The sequence below is a fragment of the Gracilinanus agilis genome, chromosome 4 (genome assembly GCF_016433145.1).
Source record: "Gracilinanus agilis isolate LMUSP501 chromosome 4, AgileGrace, whole genome shotgun sequence".
NCBI lineage: Eukaryota > Metazoa > Chordata > Mammalia > Didelphimorphia > Didelphidae > Gracilinanus > Gracilinanus agilis.
In genome coordinates this window covers 521,384,513-521,399,309 of record NC_058133.1, presented here as the reverse complement: position 1 = coordinate 521,399,309, position 14,797 = coordinate 521,384,513, and the positions used below count along the sequence as shown (strand labels likewise).

The following is a 14,797-nucleotide window of genomic DNA, read 5'->3' as shown; positions in this document are numbered from 1 at the left end:
TTCCACTAAGGAGGGGGTTTGGTCAGTTCAGGGGAAAGAGGGCCCACGATGGCCTCTCCGTGCGGAGGCTCGCTCGAGCCTTGTACCGGCCGCTCTCTGCAGCCATCGGCCCACGTTGGCTTGAGTTCGAGCCCACTTAGCCCACGGCAAGGCCCCGGGTGGGCAGTGTTTGCGGGCGGCCCCGGGTTCCCCATCAGACTGAAGAGCTGTCGGGGTAGCCTGGGAAATGCAGAGCCAGGGGGTGCCCGTCCCTGGGCCCCAGCCGGCCAAAAGCCTTCGTGCCATTCCCGAACCAAGCCAAGAACCGGGTCTCGTTTGGAGCCGAGCCCCAGCCTCGTGCCTTGGCCACAGCCCCAGAGCCAGGAAAGATACAATCACTAGCCGTGAGGGACGCATGTGGGGGAACCTGACGGGGGGGTGGGGGGTGCCCACGCAGGCCAAGGAAGCATGAACCGGCTGCAATGTTGCCCACATTCTGGATTGCCTGCCTCCTCCCCCACACGGCCAGCCTTTCCCCTCGGGCTCCCACACCTCCCAAGGCCCAGCCGGGATCCACTCTGAAACAAGGCCGGACTCCCCGGGTCCTCCTCACTCCTCCCCTCGCCTCGCCCGGGAATCTCGCACCGGCGCCAGGATTCGCTGCGGCTTTCCAAGCCGCCACCGTGTGCCCGCCGGGCCGGGCCAGGCTGGGGAGCAGAGCGGAGGAGGGAGCCTTTTCCTCCCCAGAGGGCCTTCCTTCCTGCCCCGGCTCACTTTTCTGCCTCTGATAAGATTCCTTTATTTGTTCGGGCTCCCTCCCGGCAGACTCGACCTCCATTTTCACCCAGTTTGAGTGGGGCTGCCTCCGTGTCTGCCGAGAGATGGTCCAGGCCCCGGGCGGGAGGCCGTGGTGGGCCGCAGACGGATCCTGGCTTTACAAAGTCTGGCTCTGTCTAAACTCGCATTCGAAACATGGGCCCCGCTCAGGGTTCACTTTCCTACCACACACAGTCGGCCAATGGCCGGTTTGACGGGAGTCCCAGTTCTGGCCCTGCCCGCTTTGGGCCAGGGAGCGCCCAGGGTGAGCCCTCCAGGTGGCTCTCCAAAGGGAACTCGGCCCCGGGGCGGGGGGTCTGGACCGAGTCTCTGAGGGCCTTCAGGAGGGACCCATCTTACAAGGCTGGCCGCCAAGTGACTCCCGACAGCCGTCTCCTCCGTCCAGTTGTTTCTGAGCTGACCTCATGGATCGCCCGCGGCACAGCGCCCCTCCCCCGCCCCCTCCCAGGGCCGCGCTCTCCGCCCCACGCGCACACGCCTCCTTTACACGCCTCCCGTTCTCTGGGCCTACATGAGTGGGCTGATGGGATTGCCATTCCGCTGGGTGACGGTCCAGGAAGGGCCTCGTCTTTCCTCTCCCTTTCCAAAGGTGGTTCCTCTTCTGTGTGCCATGATTTCGGAACGTCCGAAATCATCTTAAGGAGGAAATGTGTTTGGTTGTCCGAGAAGCCCTCTGGGGCCGGGCTGGGGCCGGCCAAGCCCTCGTGAGGAGAATCACAGCCGGCGAGGCCTGCGGGGGCAGGAGCGGAAGCGCTGCCATGGTCGGGAGGGCAGGGGTGGAGAACGGCCCGTCCTCACCGAAGCACCCCAACTTGCAGAGGGGAGATCCCCAGGCAGGGCCCCCCCGGAGGAGGCGTTCGCTTAGGCCCGAGCTCCAGGGTGTGTGTTGGCACCATCATCACCATCGTTATTATTATTGCTGGTGGTTCGGCTTCCGCCCGCTGCCCTGAGCCTTCTTAAGCGTTTGGGCTCACTGAAAAAACTCGGCCTGGAAACCCGAGCTTCGGGCAGCGGTCAGCCCAGCCGCCTCTTACTGCCCCCTCTTAGCAGCTGTACTCGCCCCCAAGAAAGCAGCCACAGCCGGACGGGCCGCTCCCGGGCTCTCCTACACTCTCAGTGTGCTCCGGTGGAAAGAGCTGGACCGGGGTCAGAGGTCCTGCGTTCCAACCCGGCCTCTTCGGCTCGCTGGCAGGCAGGGCGAGTGGCTTCCCCTTCCTGCCTCGGTTTCCCCTCCCAGCCTCCCAGACTCCTGGAGCTCCTGCTGGCAGGGCCCGAGAAGGAGGCCGAGCCCCTCGTGGCGTCCGCGCGAGGCCTCCGCGGTCCCTTCCAGCAGGAGATCGGGGCGCCTCCGAGGCCCTGCGAAGGCCAGCCTGGGATGGGACGGGCTCTCGCCCGGCGACTTCTCGCCAGGAGGGTGAAACTGGAAGAAGGAAGCAAGGAAGGTCCAGGGCCTGCTCGACCCCCAGCCTAGCGCCTCCCGTGGACGTCCGAGCATCTCATTCCGGTGCCGTTAGGAGAAAACGCAACGACTCCTCGGCCCGGTCCCTGGCCCAAGATAGCGAGAGTCCGTTCAGGTTTCCCGCTAAAATGGCGTCTGCCGGACATTCGGCCTATCTCCTGAGCCATTTTGTGAAAGAAAAGGGACACACACACACATGTGCCTACGTGCATGTGTGTTCACGTACATACGGTCTATGCAGCATGCATGCACACGGCATACATCCATGCATGTCCGTGGTCTGCACATATGTTTATGTGTCTGTGTTCTTTCCATGAACATGCATGGAGTTCCTATGCACGGAACGCTGCAGTCCACGAGGTCCCGACCCAGATCCAGAACCAGTCAGGCGTCCTCCCTGCCTTGGGGGAGCTCAGCTTCAAGGAGGCCCCCAGGAGGGCTGGCCCGAGCCATGCCTTCAGCGCAGGCTCCCGGACAGCTCTCGCCCTCCTGCCCTGGTAGTTGTCCTCGAGGCCTCACCCTCTCTGCCCAGGGGGCATCCTCTGGCCCTGGACGGGCTCTTCCCAGAACGCCTGGAGCCAGATTCGATCCCGGCTCTCCAGGAGGACACGAACTCCTTTCAGGCAGCCGCTCTTGTACTTGTCGTGGCACCTCCAGCCCCTGGCCCATGCCTGGTACACAACAGGCACTTAATGCATGCCTACCAGGATGGGACGCCTTTTCTAATTCACTTAGAAGTGGCTCTGAACAGCCACCGTAGAGTCAGGCCGAGGCGGCACGGCCCACACTCCTTCCCACGAGGTCCAGGACCCTCCAGAAGCCTCGCCCTCCGCCTCCACGTGGCATTTCCTTCTAGGCACCTAATTGGTCGCCAAAGTCGCAGCTTCTCCTTAGCTTCGCAAGTCCTCACCCTTGAACAGGAGGGGCTTTGGGTGGAGAAAAGCCTGAAAGAAGTGCCCCATGGGGGAAGAAAGCCTTCTTAGAGGTCCCCCCAGGCCCGGGAAAGCCCCTCGGACGACACCCCGGCAGTCGCTAGTGGGCCCGGGGACGGGGGTGGCCGCTCTCGGGGAGGAGGGCTCTCGACTTCCCAAACTAACGATGGGTTTCTCTCTTGCAGGCCTATACAATTCAGGGACAATACGCTATTCCACACCCGGATGTGAGTCTTTACCTCGTTTTCTTATTCTCTGCCCCGCCTTGTTAACATCCTCCTGCCTGCATGCAGCTGTCCGTCACTACTAATATTAATATTACTCACTAATATTAATACCACTGACTAAGTGTAACCGACCTGTGCAGTCTCCGTATGACCTCGATAGCCTTTTAACCTCTTAGCACTAATCGGATTAATCTTGAGGACTTGGCCTGATGTTAAATTGTTGGGACTGTCCCGTGCTCTCCCCCCACCGTGGTGTCGTTTCTTCTAGAACGGTCCCGATAGTGGCTTTGCCCCTCTCTCCCCCTCGTCCACCCACAACGGAGGGCCTTGTCTCTGTGAGTCTTGTCTAGATGCACACTGAAGCGGGTCAACAGAACCGGGTATTCGTCCGTGGGTGGCTCCCTCCTCACCAGTCCGCTGCCAGGTCGGGTCCATCCCCAGGCATGCTGGCTACACCTTCAGAAGGGAAGCTGGGATGGCTGGCAATGCTGTACCTTGGATGGGTGTAGCTTAAAGAACACCAGACTCCTGGCTTTGATTCTCAGCGAAAGGGGGGACCTAACCTGCCTGGGGGAGGGTGGATTCTGGAAAGCTGCTTCCCATTCACGGTTTACCCAGAGATCTCTGGGGGGGGGAGGGGGCGTATGTGTCTGTATTCCTTTCATTGGTCACTGAAAAAAGCAGCAACTGCACAATGTGGAAAATGAATAGATGAGATAGTCCCTCCCGCCTCCATGTTGTGTCGACTTCTTGCGTGATGGTGAGCTTTGGATGCTGAGAATTTGTTCACTGAGGAGCTTCCGCAGAGATTGTGCAGGACAGTCCAAGGCATTTTGGAGGGTGGGAGCAAGGACTGTCGTGGTCAGTGTTAGAAGAGTCAAGTTGTTTCCATTGTATTCAGTCATTTCCTGGGAGAAAGGGCAGGGGAGGGTTACACTGGCTACTCTGCCGCTAGTGAAACGCGCGCATTTGCCCTTCCTCAGTGCCATCTTGACCAGTTGCCCCATTTTCTCCAAACTGGAGGGACCAGTGGTTTCTTGCTGTGTGTGTGAGCGTGCCTCTGTGGGTGTCCGCGTGCCCTTGGATGTGTGCGTGGGAACACATAAAACAACCGAACAGAACAAGGGTGGTCAAGCAGAGCCATCTCTTTTATGAGTTCCTGATGGGGACGCCGATTCTCCTGCCCGGGCGTGGAGGGGTGGAAAGAGGCATTCCCGTAAGATCGGCCCGCAGAAGGGGAAGGGGATAAAGTGGGCAGTGGAGCCCCGCGGCCTGGGGTCCGTAGCAGGCTCGCTCCCCTCTGGACCAGGCTGAAAGCTGTTTGTGCCAAAGACAAGAGCTTCTCTGGCTTTCCTAGCAGTTTCCAGATCTCGTCCTCCCCTTTACCTCCCTCCTCCTCCCGCCTTTCCTTGTAAACCAAGCAAAAGCAGCTCAGCAGAGCCGACCACCAACACTGCCCGCCTCTCCCAGTGGAGCTGCTGTCCAGTCCCCGCGGTCCTCCCCCTCCCCAGAGACACGTGGTCTTCAGCCCTTTTACCCCGCGCAGACCAGCCTCTGCGACGGAAGGGTGGCCGCCCTGGAGAGAAGGTCCTCGAGGAGCCTCTCCTGGCTCAGGGCAGCTTCGCCTCGCAGGGCCGAGGGCACCTTCTGAGCAGGCCGCCTCCTGCTTTCCGGGATCAAATGGTGGCTCTCCATATTGGTGTGTGCAAAGGCCTGAGCGCCCCAGAAAGGAACCGAAGGAGGGACGTCCGGGGGAGAGAACCGGCCGAGCCACCACGCAGAAGGCGGCGACTTCGCCGAGAGGACGGCCGAGCTGAGCGCAGAGACGAGGGGACGGGGGCGCCTGCCAGGCCTCCTCTGCCCGGGACGGCCGCAGAGCGCAGGTCTACCAGTGGGGGGGAGAAGTGACAAGGCGGGTCTGGGAGCTAAAGGAGTCCCAGGAATGGCGTCCCCCTCCCTGAAGGGCTCTGCTCCGGCCGGCCACCCCCGCTTGGGCCACACGGCCTCTGGGGACACCGCCAGCCCGCGATGGGGCCGCGCAGGAGGCCGTGGGGAAGAGGCGGAAGCCTGCCAGCAGAAACGATGGTGGGAGAGGACGGTGGAGGAGGAGCCCCGCCGAGGGGCCCCGCCAGCCGGGGCATGTCGGGAGCCCCAGGGAGGACGAGGGGCCGCCACGCAGGGCCCGAGAACAGGAGGGCCCGAGCCCGAAGGGGGCAGGCTCAGAGCCGGACCTCCAAGGGCTGGGAGATGGAGGCAGCCGACGCTGAGAGCTCGTGGCCCAGGCCGTGCTTGAGGCCCCATTGCCTGCTTCCGGAGCGGCCGCCATCTTTTAGGGATGACAACAGGGCCGCGCGGGGGCCGGGGTGGCAGGAACCCTGCTTTTTGAGGCTCTCGTGAAGGAAGCCCACGGAAGCCGCCGGAGGGAGGCTCCTCCTGTAGCAGCTTGTCCTCGTCTTAAGGAAAGGCCACCTCGCAGGCACACGGCGCCTCTCGTCCCGCGGGTGCCAGGAAGGGTATCGCCACATTGGCACCTTCCCCAAAGCCCCCAGCCCGGGGTCAGGGGCCCCAAGCCCCGGCCACGAGGCCTCCCAGTGCTTTGTGGGGGCTCTGTTGCTGCCGGGCCACCCACCGGCCCTTCCAGGCTGCTTCCCAGCAAAGGCCTCTTGTGGCCGTCCCCCGGGCACGGGCCGCCCTCTGTGGTGGGCTTGGGCATCGCTGCCTGGGCTCCACTTTGGAGCTGAAGCTTGGCCGGAGATGGTGAGGGCTGCCCGTGTCTGCTAGTTAGAACCAGAGAAGAAGAAGGGAGCCCTCGGAGATCATCGAGTCAGAGCGCGAGGCCAAGGCCGCTGGCATCGGTGCCCAGAGCCACTGGCTGGCTAGAGACGGGGCTGGGACTCGAACCCAGGCCACCCAAGCCCCAGCCGCACGCTCATCCCGATGTACGGTACTAAAAGGGGAGGATCCTTCCAGAATAGCTCTGTAGGGTCTGCAAAGCTCTGCGCTCCCGTCTTCTCCTAGGGTCGCCATGACAGCCCTGTCACGTGAAGCATCCCCATTGGACAGATGAGGAGACTGAGGTTCAGAGAGGCAGGGCGGCTGGCCGGGGCCCTGGCCACAGTCCTCGGTACCACAGAGGGGCCCAGGAGTAAAGCTTCCCGGGGGATGCTGGGAGAAGCCCGAGAAGAAGGGGAGCGTGCCAGGAGGCTTCTCGGGCCACCAGAGGGCTGGAGCTCCGTGGAGCTCACGGGAGCGTTCCGAAAGGCCGGGCAGCCCTCCGTTCCCGGCTCCTTTCTGAGAGATGCTGGGTGGGCGGACGAGACGAAGCCCCCAGAGCTGCTGCCCCCGGGCCGGGCCCCGCCTGCAGGGTCTGCACCGACTCTGTTGTTGTTCCATCGTTCTTGAGTCGGGTCCGAGCCTTCGTGGCTCTCCTTGGAGCGTTCTTGGCAAAGCTGCCGGGGCGGTGGGCCCTTTCCTTCTCCGGCCCATTGTACGGATGAGGAAACTGAGGCAAACGGGGTGAAGCGACCTGTCTGAGGCTGGATTTGAGCTCCGGCCTCCTTGCTCTGGCCTAGCCCTCTGCACGTGTGAGCGGTTAGGGCTGTATTCCATTAGTTCTTTGGCTCTTTGTGGGGGTGCTCGGCGCTCTCCAGATCTCCCCACTGGGCCGCCTCTCTTGCTCGTCCCCTGCCGGGAAGCAGAGACCCGGCTCTCCCATTGGACGTGGCGCTTTCAGGTGGGTTCGGGTATTGCCTCCTTTGGCCCTCACAACCCCGAGAAGAAGAGGGGTGCAACCATCACCCCGTTTTACAGAGAAGGAAACCGAGGCTCAGAGGCGCCGGGACTTCCCTCGGGGCCACACAGCCAGGGAGCATCAAGTCTGGTCTGCCCGACTCTAAGTCCAGTGCGTGATTCTCGACCCCAGATGGCTGTCTCGGGACTCAGCCCAGAGGCAGGGCTCGCCCCGGAGTAAAAGCCTCCACGGCCCACCCTGGTGGAAGACAAGGCACAGACGCCCGGGAGAGGGCCGGGCACGGAGAGGTGAGCCAAGCTCCTTCTGCAGGCCTCACTCGCTGACCCCCTCCCGTCTCCAGAGGCGGAAGGGGACGACGAACATCCGAGTCCACACGGAAGAACGGACACCTGGAAGTCCGACGGGGGAAGCAGAGCCGGCCAAGTGCCTGCTGAGCCCCTGCAAAATGTGAAGATGTGAGTGTGCGTGGATGGAAGGACGGACAGATACGTGCGGCTCTGGCGCTCCTCAGAGATGCGCCTGCATGGGCGTGGGTGTGCGTGCGTGTGCGTGCGTGGGTGTGCACATGTGTGTGTGCATGTGTGCGCCTGCATGTGTGTGCATGTGTACATGTGTGTGTGTGTGTGCGTGTGTGAGCACCTCCCCGGTCCCCCGTTTTACAGAGCAGGAAGCGGAGTCCTAATTCGTGTCTCCGCTCCCCTGACCCCACAGTGGCTCCAGCCTCCCGCCCCCCGTCCCTTCTCCAGAGTAGGTGGGCACGTCTGTCCCTGGGCCCAGGTCTCTGCCCTGTTCGGGGGGCTGTGCCCGGGGCATCCGGGAATCCCACGCGGACCGGCTCCCCGGGGCAGTCCGGGAGGAAGGAGCGCGAAGGAAGCCTGCGGGCCCTCGGGAGGCTCCGCGAGCTTTCGTGGAGGGCTCGCTTTGGGCTGGGGGTGCACAAGGGGAACAGCCCCTGCCGGCCCTCCACACGCACCCCTTCTCCTGGGCCGGGGGGCAGCCAGGGGGACAGAGAAGACAGTCAGCCTCGTGCTCAGACAGAAGCCAAGAGCACGCGTTGGGCACCGCCGCGGGCAGCATCGGGCCGGCTTCTTGCAGTGGCAGTGCTTGGACGAGCCTTGAAGGGAGTCGGAGGGGAGGAGGAAGGGCGCGGCTCGCATGGGGCAAAGGCTCAGAGATGAGGAAGGGGGCGCTCCAGGGGAGGAGAGGCCCCGGCGGGCGAGGAGAGGCCCCGGCGGGCTGCTAAGGACCTTAGAGCCCCCCGGGGGAGTTGGGAGCTGGGGAGGAACAGAGGCGCCGTAGCCCTGCCTCGGCCCTTCCGTTCTCCGGGATCTCCGGGATCAGGGACTTGGCGTCCTCATGCTTTGGGCCCTGGCCGAGGACCCAGGGGGCCGAGCAGGAGAGGAGGGACGACGCTGTGGTCGGATGGTGGCGGGGAGCGAGGAGGGCGAGAGAAGAAATAGGGGCGGCTCTGGAAGGCTGGACGCAGCCCCTGGGGCGGCTCTGTGGACTTCATGGGGTGAGTATCGCGGGCTGGGTCCCGGCTCGGCTCCCCCGCGGCGGTCCGGGGAATCCCTGCCCCCTTCCGTCTCCCAAAGGCCGGAGCAGACGGCCGCTCCCCAGTGAGCCCAAGGAGCTGGGGGTCTCCCACCCCCTCCTCCGAAGCACTCGTTCCTCCCGAACTTTGGGCCTGTCCATCGCGGCCTGGAGCAAAGCCTGCTCGGAGCCGTGCCGCCCCCTGGAGAAGGGTCAGCCTGGCCCGCCTCCTGGCCCGGCCGCCAGTGCGTGCTGCAACGGCTCCCTGGCGTTTGGGTTGCCCAGGAGGAAACCTGGGGAGAGAAGAAGCAGAATCGGAGGAGGGAAGGCCGGACAGAGGAGGAGGAGAGCCCGGAAGAGGGTTAGCCGCCCCTCGGGTGTTCCTGGAAGGCCGGCGAGTCTTTCTGGCAGCCGCAGGCCTCTGGTCCGAGGGAGTCCCTGGCGCCCGTCCTGGGACCTCCTTCTGCCCCCCATGGCTAGCCCCCAGGCGCTGGCCCAGCCCAGCCCCCGCTGCTGCGCTCTCCTCTTGAGGGCTCGTCTTGGGCATCCCAGAGTCGCTGCTGGGTGGACGTCCGGCAGGAAGGCAAGCTGACCCAGGGGGGCCGAGCCAGCGGGGATGGTGGTTTCAGCCCCTCCTTTTACGATGAAAAGCTCCATCCTGGCCCCCGGAAGCTCCTCGCATCGTGCACACGGCTGCCCCCGGCACGGTGGCCTTGTGTGACCGCTTTCCGGCTCAACAAACCTCTCTGGTCGTTCCGTCTTTGGTGAAGGGACACGAAGGTGCCACGGCCGCCGCGGGGGCAGGAAGGGAGTCGGGGTGGGTCCATTCTTCGTTTCGTGGAGGAGGAACACGGGGCCCAGAGGAAGGAGCGGCTGGCCCAGGACTTCTCAAGAGCAGTGTCAGGAATGGAACTCAGATCTTCTGAGGCTGAATGCTGACTGAATCCCAAGGCAAGGGGAAGCCCCAAGGGGCCCGGGCTTCATTTCAGAAGGGCAGGCCTGGGCGTCCCGCTTTTAAGGGTGCCACGTCCATTCGACAGTCAGCAGACGCTGATGAAGCAGCTCCTTTGTGCCCGGCCCTGGGGCACTGGGCGAGTCACAGAACCTTTGCGGGCTGCAGCCACCTTTCTAAGGATGGAAGGTGCAGAGCAGGTAAGGATTTGGAGCTCGGAAGGCCCGAGGTCAGGTTCTGCCTCAGGCACGCACTGACTAGGTGATCCTGGGCCGCTCATTTCCCTCTCAGCGTCCCAGGAAACTTGGCGAGCCTGTAAGGGGCAGAGCAGGTGCGGAGAGGGTTCTCCGGGTGCCTAAAAGCCCAGTCTCTGCTCAAAATAACAAGAGGCACCGGCGGGGTGCTCTGTGATAGGTGGACCAAAAGGAGCCAATCCGTGCCCTGGAGGGGCCGCCCTTCTCCTGGCCAGCTAGAACGTGCTGTGAGTCGGTCTGGCCAGAGCAGGCCAGGCTGGGGGCCGCCGTGGCCCAGGTGCGCCCAAACAGAGAGGAGAGGCGTTGGCGCCGCGCCCACCTCTGCGACCCCATAGTTCCTTGAGGCAGATATTGGGGTGGGGGCTCCGACTGCTTGGCCAGGAGCGTCTCTCTCGTCTGCACTGTTGTGCTCTTCCTCCCCTCTCCGAGTCCTTCCCTGCCCTCTCTTCCCCACTCTCTTCAGCGCCCCAGGTTCCCCAGTGCCAATGCTTCGCGTCACCCCATTGCTGCTGTCTGAATGGCCTGCCTCCCCTCCCCCGTGGGGCTCCAGGATCTGGGCGTTAGTTTTGGCCGCTGGGTGCCCCCTTGGACAATCGCGGCCACCCCGCAGAGCCCAGCCTCGAGGCCGGCTCCCACCTTCCCTCTCTCCGGTGCCTGTGCTCCATGTCTCCACACCTCCGCAGGTGCCCAGGCCCCTCAGAACGTTGGGAGGGGGAGGGGGTTCCCACTCCCTCCTTTGGGCTCCCCCCAGCTCCCACGGCTATTTGGTACTCAGCCCAAAGGCAGATTGGGGGCTCTCCCCTGGAAATCGCTCTCTAAATGCTAGGCATCATGCCAGGGCTGTGGGGCTCCCCACACACTCTAGCCACACCTGGGGGTCTCCAGGCACAAAGGAGACTGGCCACGTTCGCCCCCTCGCCCAGAGCAGGGCCAGAGGCCAAGGCAAGCTGGCTGGGAGCATCCCCCGGGAGCAGCAGGGCCCAAAGACTCCTCCATCAGCAAGCTTTTCCCTAGCGCTGACTCTGTGCCAGGGCCGGCTCCTGCCCTCGTGTTCCCATGGGAGAGAGAGGCAGCCTCCTTCTCAGGTTGGCACCCGGCTGGCCCCAAGGGCATGGCAGTGAGTGCTGCCGGGTTCTGGAGCCCCGGGAGGTGCTTGAGGGCGATGATGAGATTGCCCGTATCCCAAAGCGGGCAACATCCCTGGTGCAGGCCACCAGGAGAGCCTGATGAACATTCCCCAGATAGAGATGCCCAAATGCCAGGCTGCTCCGCTTCCCAGGGAGCGCCCCCCCACCCCGGCTGCCCCCAGTAAGGCAATGGGGAGGCCCCGGGGTGCCAAGGGGCCCAGAGGACAGACAGGCCCCCATCCTGCCAGCGAGCACAGCAAGGGAGCACGGCTGCCAGTGATGTGGGCTTCCTGCATTTACCCAGGCCAAGTCCTTGTGTTCGTGTTGGTTTGTGTGGGCCATGTGCTGACATGGCGCCTCCTTTGTTCTGTTTGCAGTGCCATTTTGTTCTCGGGGTCCTTGTTTTTGATTTTGCTTCACTGTGACGTGTACTCGATGACAATAACCTTCTTAGTTCTAATGTCCCTCCTACCCCCTCAGCAGTTGACCAAGCTCCACCAGTTGGCCATGCAGCAAACCCCCTTTCCTCCCCTTGGACAGACCACCCCCGCTTTCCCTGGTACGTACCCACATGCCCTTTACGGATTTCCTTCTCTCTTTTACCTGTAGACTTTCTCTCTGTCTCTGTCTCTCTCTCCGTCTCTCTCTCCGTCTCTCTCTCTGTCCCTCTCTCTGTCTCTCTCTCTGTCTCTGTCTCTCTCTCTGAGGTTGTTAAAAAGTATTTCATGACAGAATCCTGGGCCAGGGCAATCTGTTGTGAATGGCGCTTTGGTGCAAGTTTAAGTCTCTTTAAGCAGTTCGATGCGGGGTGGGAGTGCTCTGCTTTCTACTTGTCCGTGGTTAGTCTGTTCTCGCGGAGGAGGGCGCCATGCCCGTCCCCTCCCCGGCTCAAGGGATTCTCAAGCTGAGGTGAATCACCCTGTAGAGACGATGAAAGCCTTCCCAGAGTGCTTTTGGCCTTTCGGGGGGCTTCCTCGGGCCACTCAAGAAGGCAGGCCTTAGCTGGCTCCCTGAGAACGATGTCCCCTTCCCAGCCGGCAGGGCCAGGGCTCTCCCTGTCTCTTCCCCCCGTCTCATCCCCTGGGATTTTCCCTCCAGGATCCCGAGTGGCCCTCGCACCAAGTGCCCTCTCCACAATGCATGGGAAAGGGCAGGAGGGAGCACCCGGCCCAGGCGAGGGAAGGAGCGAAGGAGAGAGGAAGGGGGAGGCAGACGGTAGCCAGGTCAGGAGGGAACAGATAGCCCTTGGGGCCCGAGGGACCTCTCCAGGCAGAGCAGTCCATCCACCCACCCACAAGCACCCTTAAGTGCCTCCGTGGGTCATGCACTGGGTCAGGGAGAAGTTAAAGCCTCCGTTCCAGGCATGGGTGCTGTCCCGGGTGGGGGAGGGGGCAGGGAAAGACCCTCCGCGAAGAGCAGAAGGAGAGCATTGAGCTCAGTCTTGGGATGATCCAAAGGCCGTTGTATCAATCATATTTTGAGCTTCCCTAGTTGAAGTGACATTGCTGATCTCCTTGAGGGCAAAAGCCTTAAATCTCTTTCTTCTTTGCTCTTCAGGAGAAAAGCTGCCTTTACACTCCTCCGAAGAAGCTCAAAATCTGATGGGCCAGTCACCAGGTAAAGCACAGGACCCCCAATGGGAGGAGCGCTCCTTCCACACATCCCCGCCCCGGGGAGACGTGGGCTCCCACGAGGACGGATGGCCTTCCGAGGGCCATCTGCCCGTGGACTCCTGCCCTGCCGCCTTTAAGAAGGACCTAGGCCGGCGCTGAGGGTAGGGAGGGAGCTTGGCCCCGGAGGCCTCCAGCCTGCCCAGCAAGGCTCAGGTTCCCAGCAGTCTGGTGACCCCACTTCCTCTGCACTGTCTTCCCAGGGAAAGGCCTTGATACTTAGGCTCACAGCCTGTCCATTTGCCCTTAACCCATAGCCAAGCTTCGCCTCCCCACAGCCCCCAGGCGCAGCCCCCAAGCTTTCAAGAGGCTCATTTTGGGCTTTGGTGTTGGTATTGGTGTCAGTGTCGGTGTTGGTTGTTGGTTGGCTGGTTTTGCGAAAGGCATCTTGGGGCACAGGCTGAGCCTCAGGAGGGCAGAGTCTGTGGCCATCACAGAGAGCAGCGAAGGGAGGGCAGCATTCCCAGGGTGAGTGTGCCTCATCTCCTGGGCCCGGCTCCCCTTCCTTTATTCCCGTGTGCCTCTGGCAGAGAGAGAGAGAGCCCAGGCCCGTGGGGTGGGCCCTTGCCTCAGCTTCTAATAGAACATAGATGAAGGTCACGCCAGGATGGGCTGCGAGCGGCACACCTGGAGAGACCAGCTAGTGCCCCCGACCCATTTCATGAGTGACGTCTGCCCAGCAATGTCCAGCCATTTGACCCTTCTGAAATCAGATGAAGAAAAGGAACAACTTTGGAGCTCTAAGAGACCCTCCAGTTCCTCCGAGGGTGCCGCTCGTGTCAATCCCTGGAAGGCGCTTGTCCCCACCAGATGATGGGGGTACAGGGTCCTCCCGAAGCCCAGGCTTAGGCTCCATGAGCTGCAGCCAAGGCGAGGAATTTCCAAATTGCTCTCTCCCTAAGAATGGAGAGGAGAGATGAAATGTGGGGCGGTGGGGCAGCAGCAGCAGCAGGGTTCAGGAGTGGAAGGAGGGCCAGAGAAGAACGACTTGTTACCATTTCGGTGGTGGGGAGTCCGCCAGTCACTAGGCCGAAGAGTGCCAGGCTCTGGAGATGGCAGTTAAGGCTCTGTTGTCAGGGAAGGACACTCAGGTAGCTGCCATCAGAGTCCGTGTGTTCACCTCAAGGATCCCTGCAAGATGTTGGGTTCGGTTCAGTTTGGTTTAGAGGACCGAAATTCTCCACGTGGAGAGGGAAAGATTTTTCTGATCCGTGGTTGGAATATGGAAACTCCCAGTTCTTACTGGAAGGAGCCTCTGTTGGGTCACTGACTGAGGGGGCTGGGCCCAAGGCCGTCTCTGCTAGGGAGTGTCTTCCCTGCACGTCCACATGGAGGCTCCCCAGTCATCCATGTCATGAGTGAGGCAGCACCTTGTACAATCTCTCCAGAGAATGCCAGTCGCTCCCTCGTTTTCCCCAGTGCTTTACCATGTACAGAGAGCTTTCATTCAGTCAGAGGTGGGCAGGACCTCACAGGACATCTAGTCCAGCCCCTTCTTCTATAGAGGAGGAAACTGAGGCCCAGGGAGGGAAAGGGACTCGTTCCAGGTCAGCAGGAGTCAGTGGAAGGCCTGGGATCCCAGCTCGGGCCCTGGGGCTCTGAGGTCAGCACTCTCACCACTGTTCCACGATGCCCCCCGAGAAGCCCGCCATGCAGGTCCTAAGGATGGCATTATCCCCATTTCACAGAGGTAGGGACTTGCCCAAGGTCACACAGAGCTAGGAAGCAGGAGAGTTGAAGTGAGAACGTGGCCCTCTGGAACCCTCCTCATTAGCTTGTTGGGGGAACATTGGCTGGTCTTCCCGGGGCCACCGCCTCGGGCTGTGCTAAGCATTTCCCACTGGGGCCCCTTGGACGAGTGAGCTCGTGGCTGTGAGCAGACTCGACGGCGGGGCCGGGTCCCCAGGTTTGGCGTCAGCTGTGAGGCCCGAGGAAGATGGCCAGGCCATGCCCCCGCCTGAACCAGACGGCCTCTGGGAGCGGATTAGGACGTGGATGCCATTCGTGGAAACATTTCTGAAAGCTCACTTGTGATGGCGCTCCAGGTGGGACAATGGAAGCCTGCCTTATGCAAGC

At 62.4% G+C, this 14,797-nt stretch overlaps 1 protein-coding gene across 1 annotated transcript in view; it reads left to right on the top strand.

Annotated features, from left to right (window-relative positions):
* Positions 1-14,797, top strand: part of PCBP3 (poly(rC) binding protein 3) — a 41,591-nt gene that overhangs the window by 15,903 nt on the left and 10,891 nt on the right. The window contains exons 8-10 of the mRNA XM_044675706.1: positions 3,393-3,434; positions 11,532-11,610; positions 12,609-12,668. Coding sequence (XP_044531641.1) covers positions 3,393-3,434; positions 11,532-11,610; positions 12,609-12,668 — 181 coding nt within the window. The remainder of the gene's footprint in view (positions 1-3,392; positions 3,435-11,531; positions 11,611-12,608; positions 12,669-14,797) is intronic.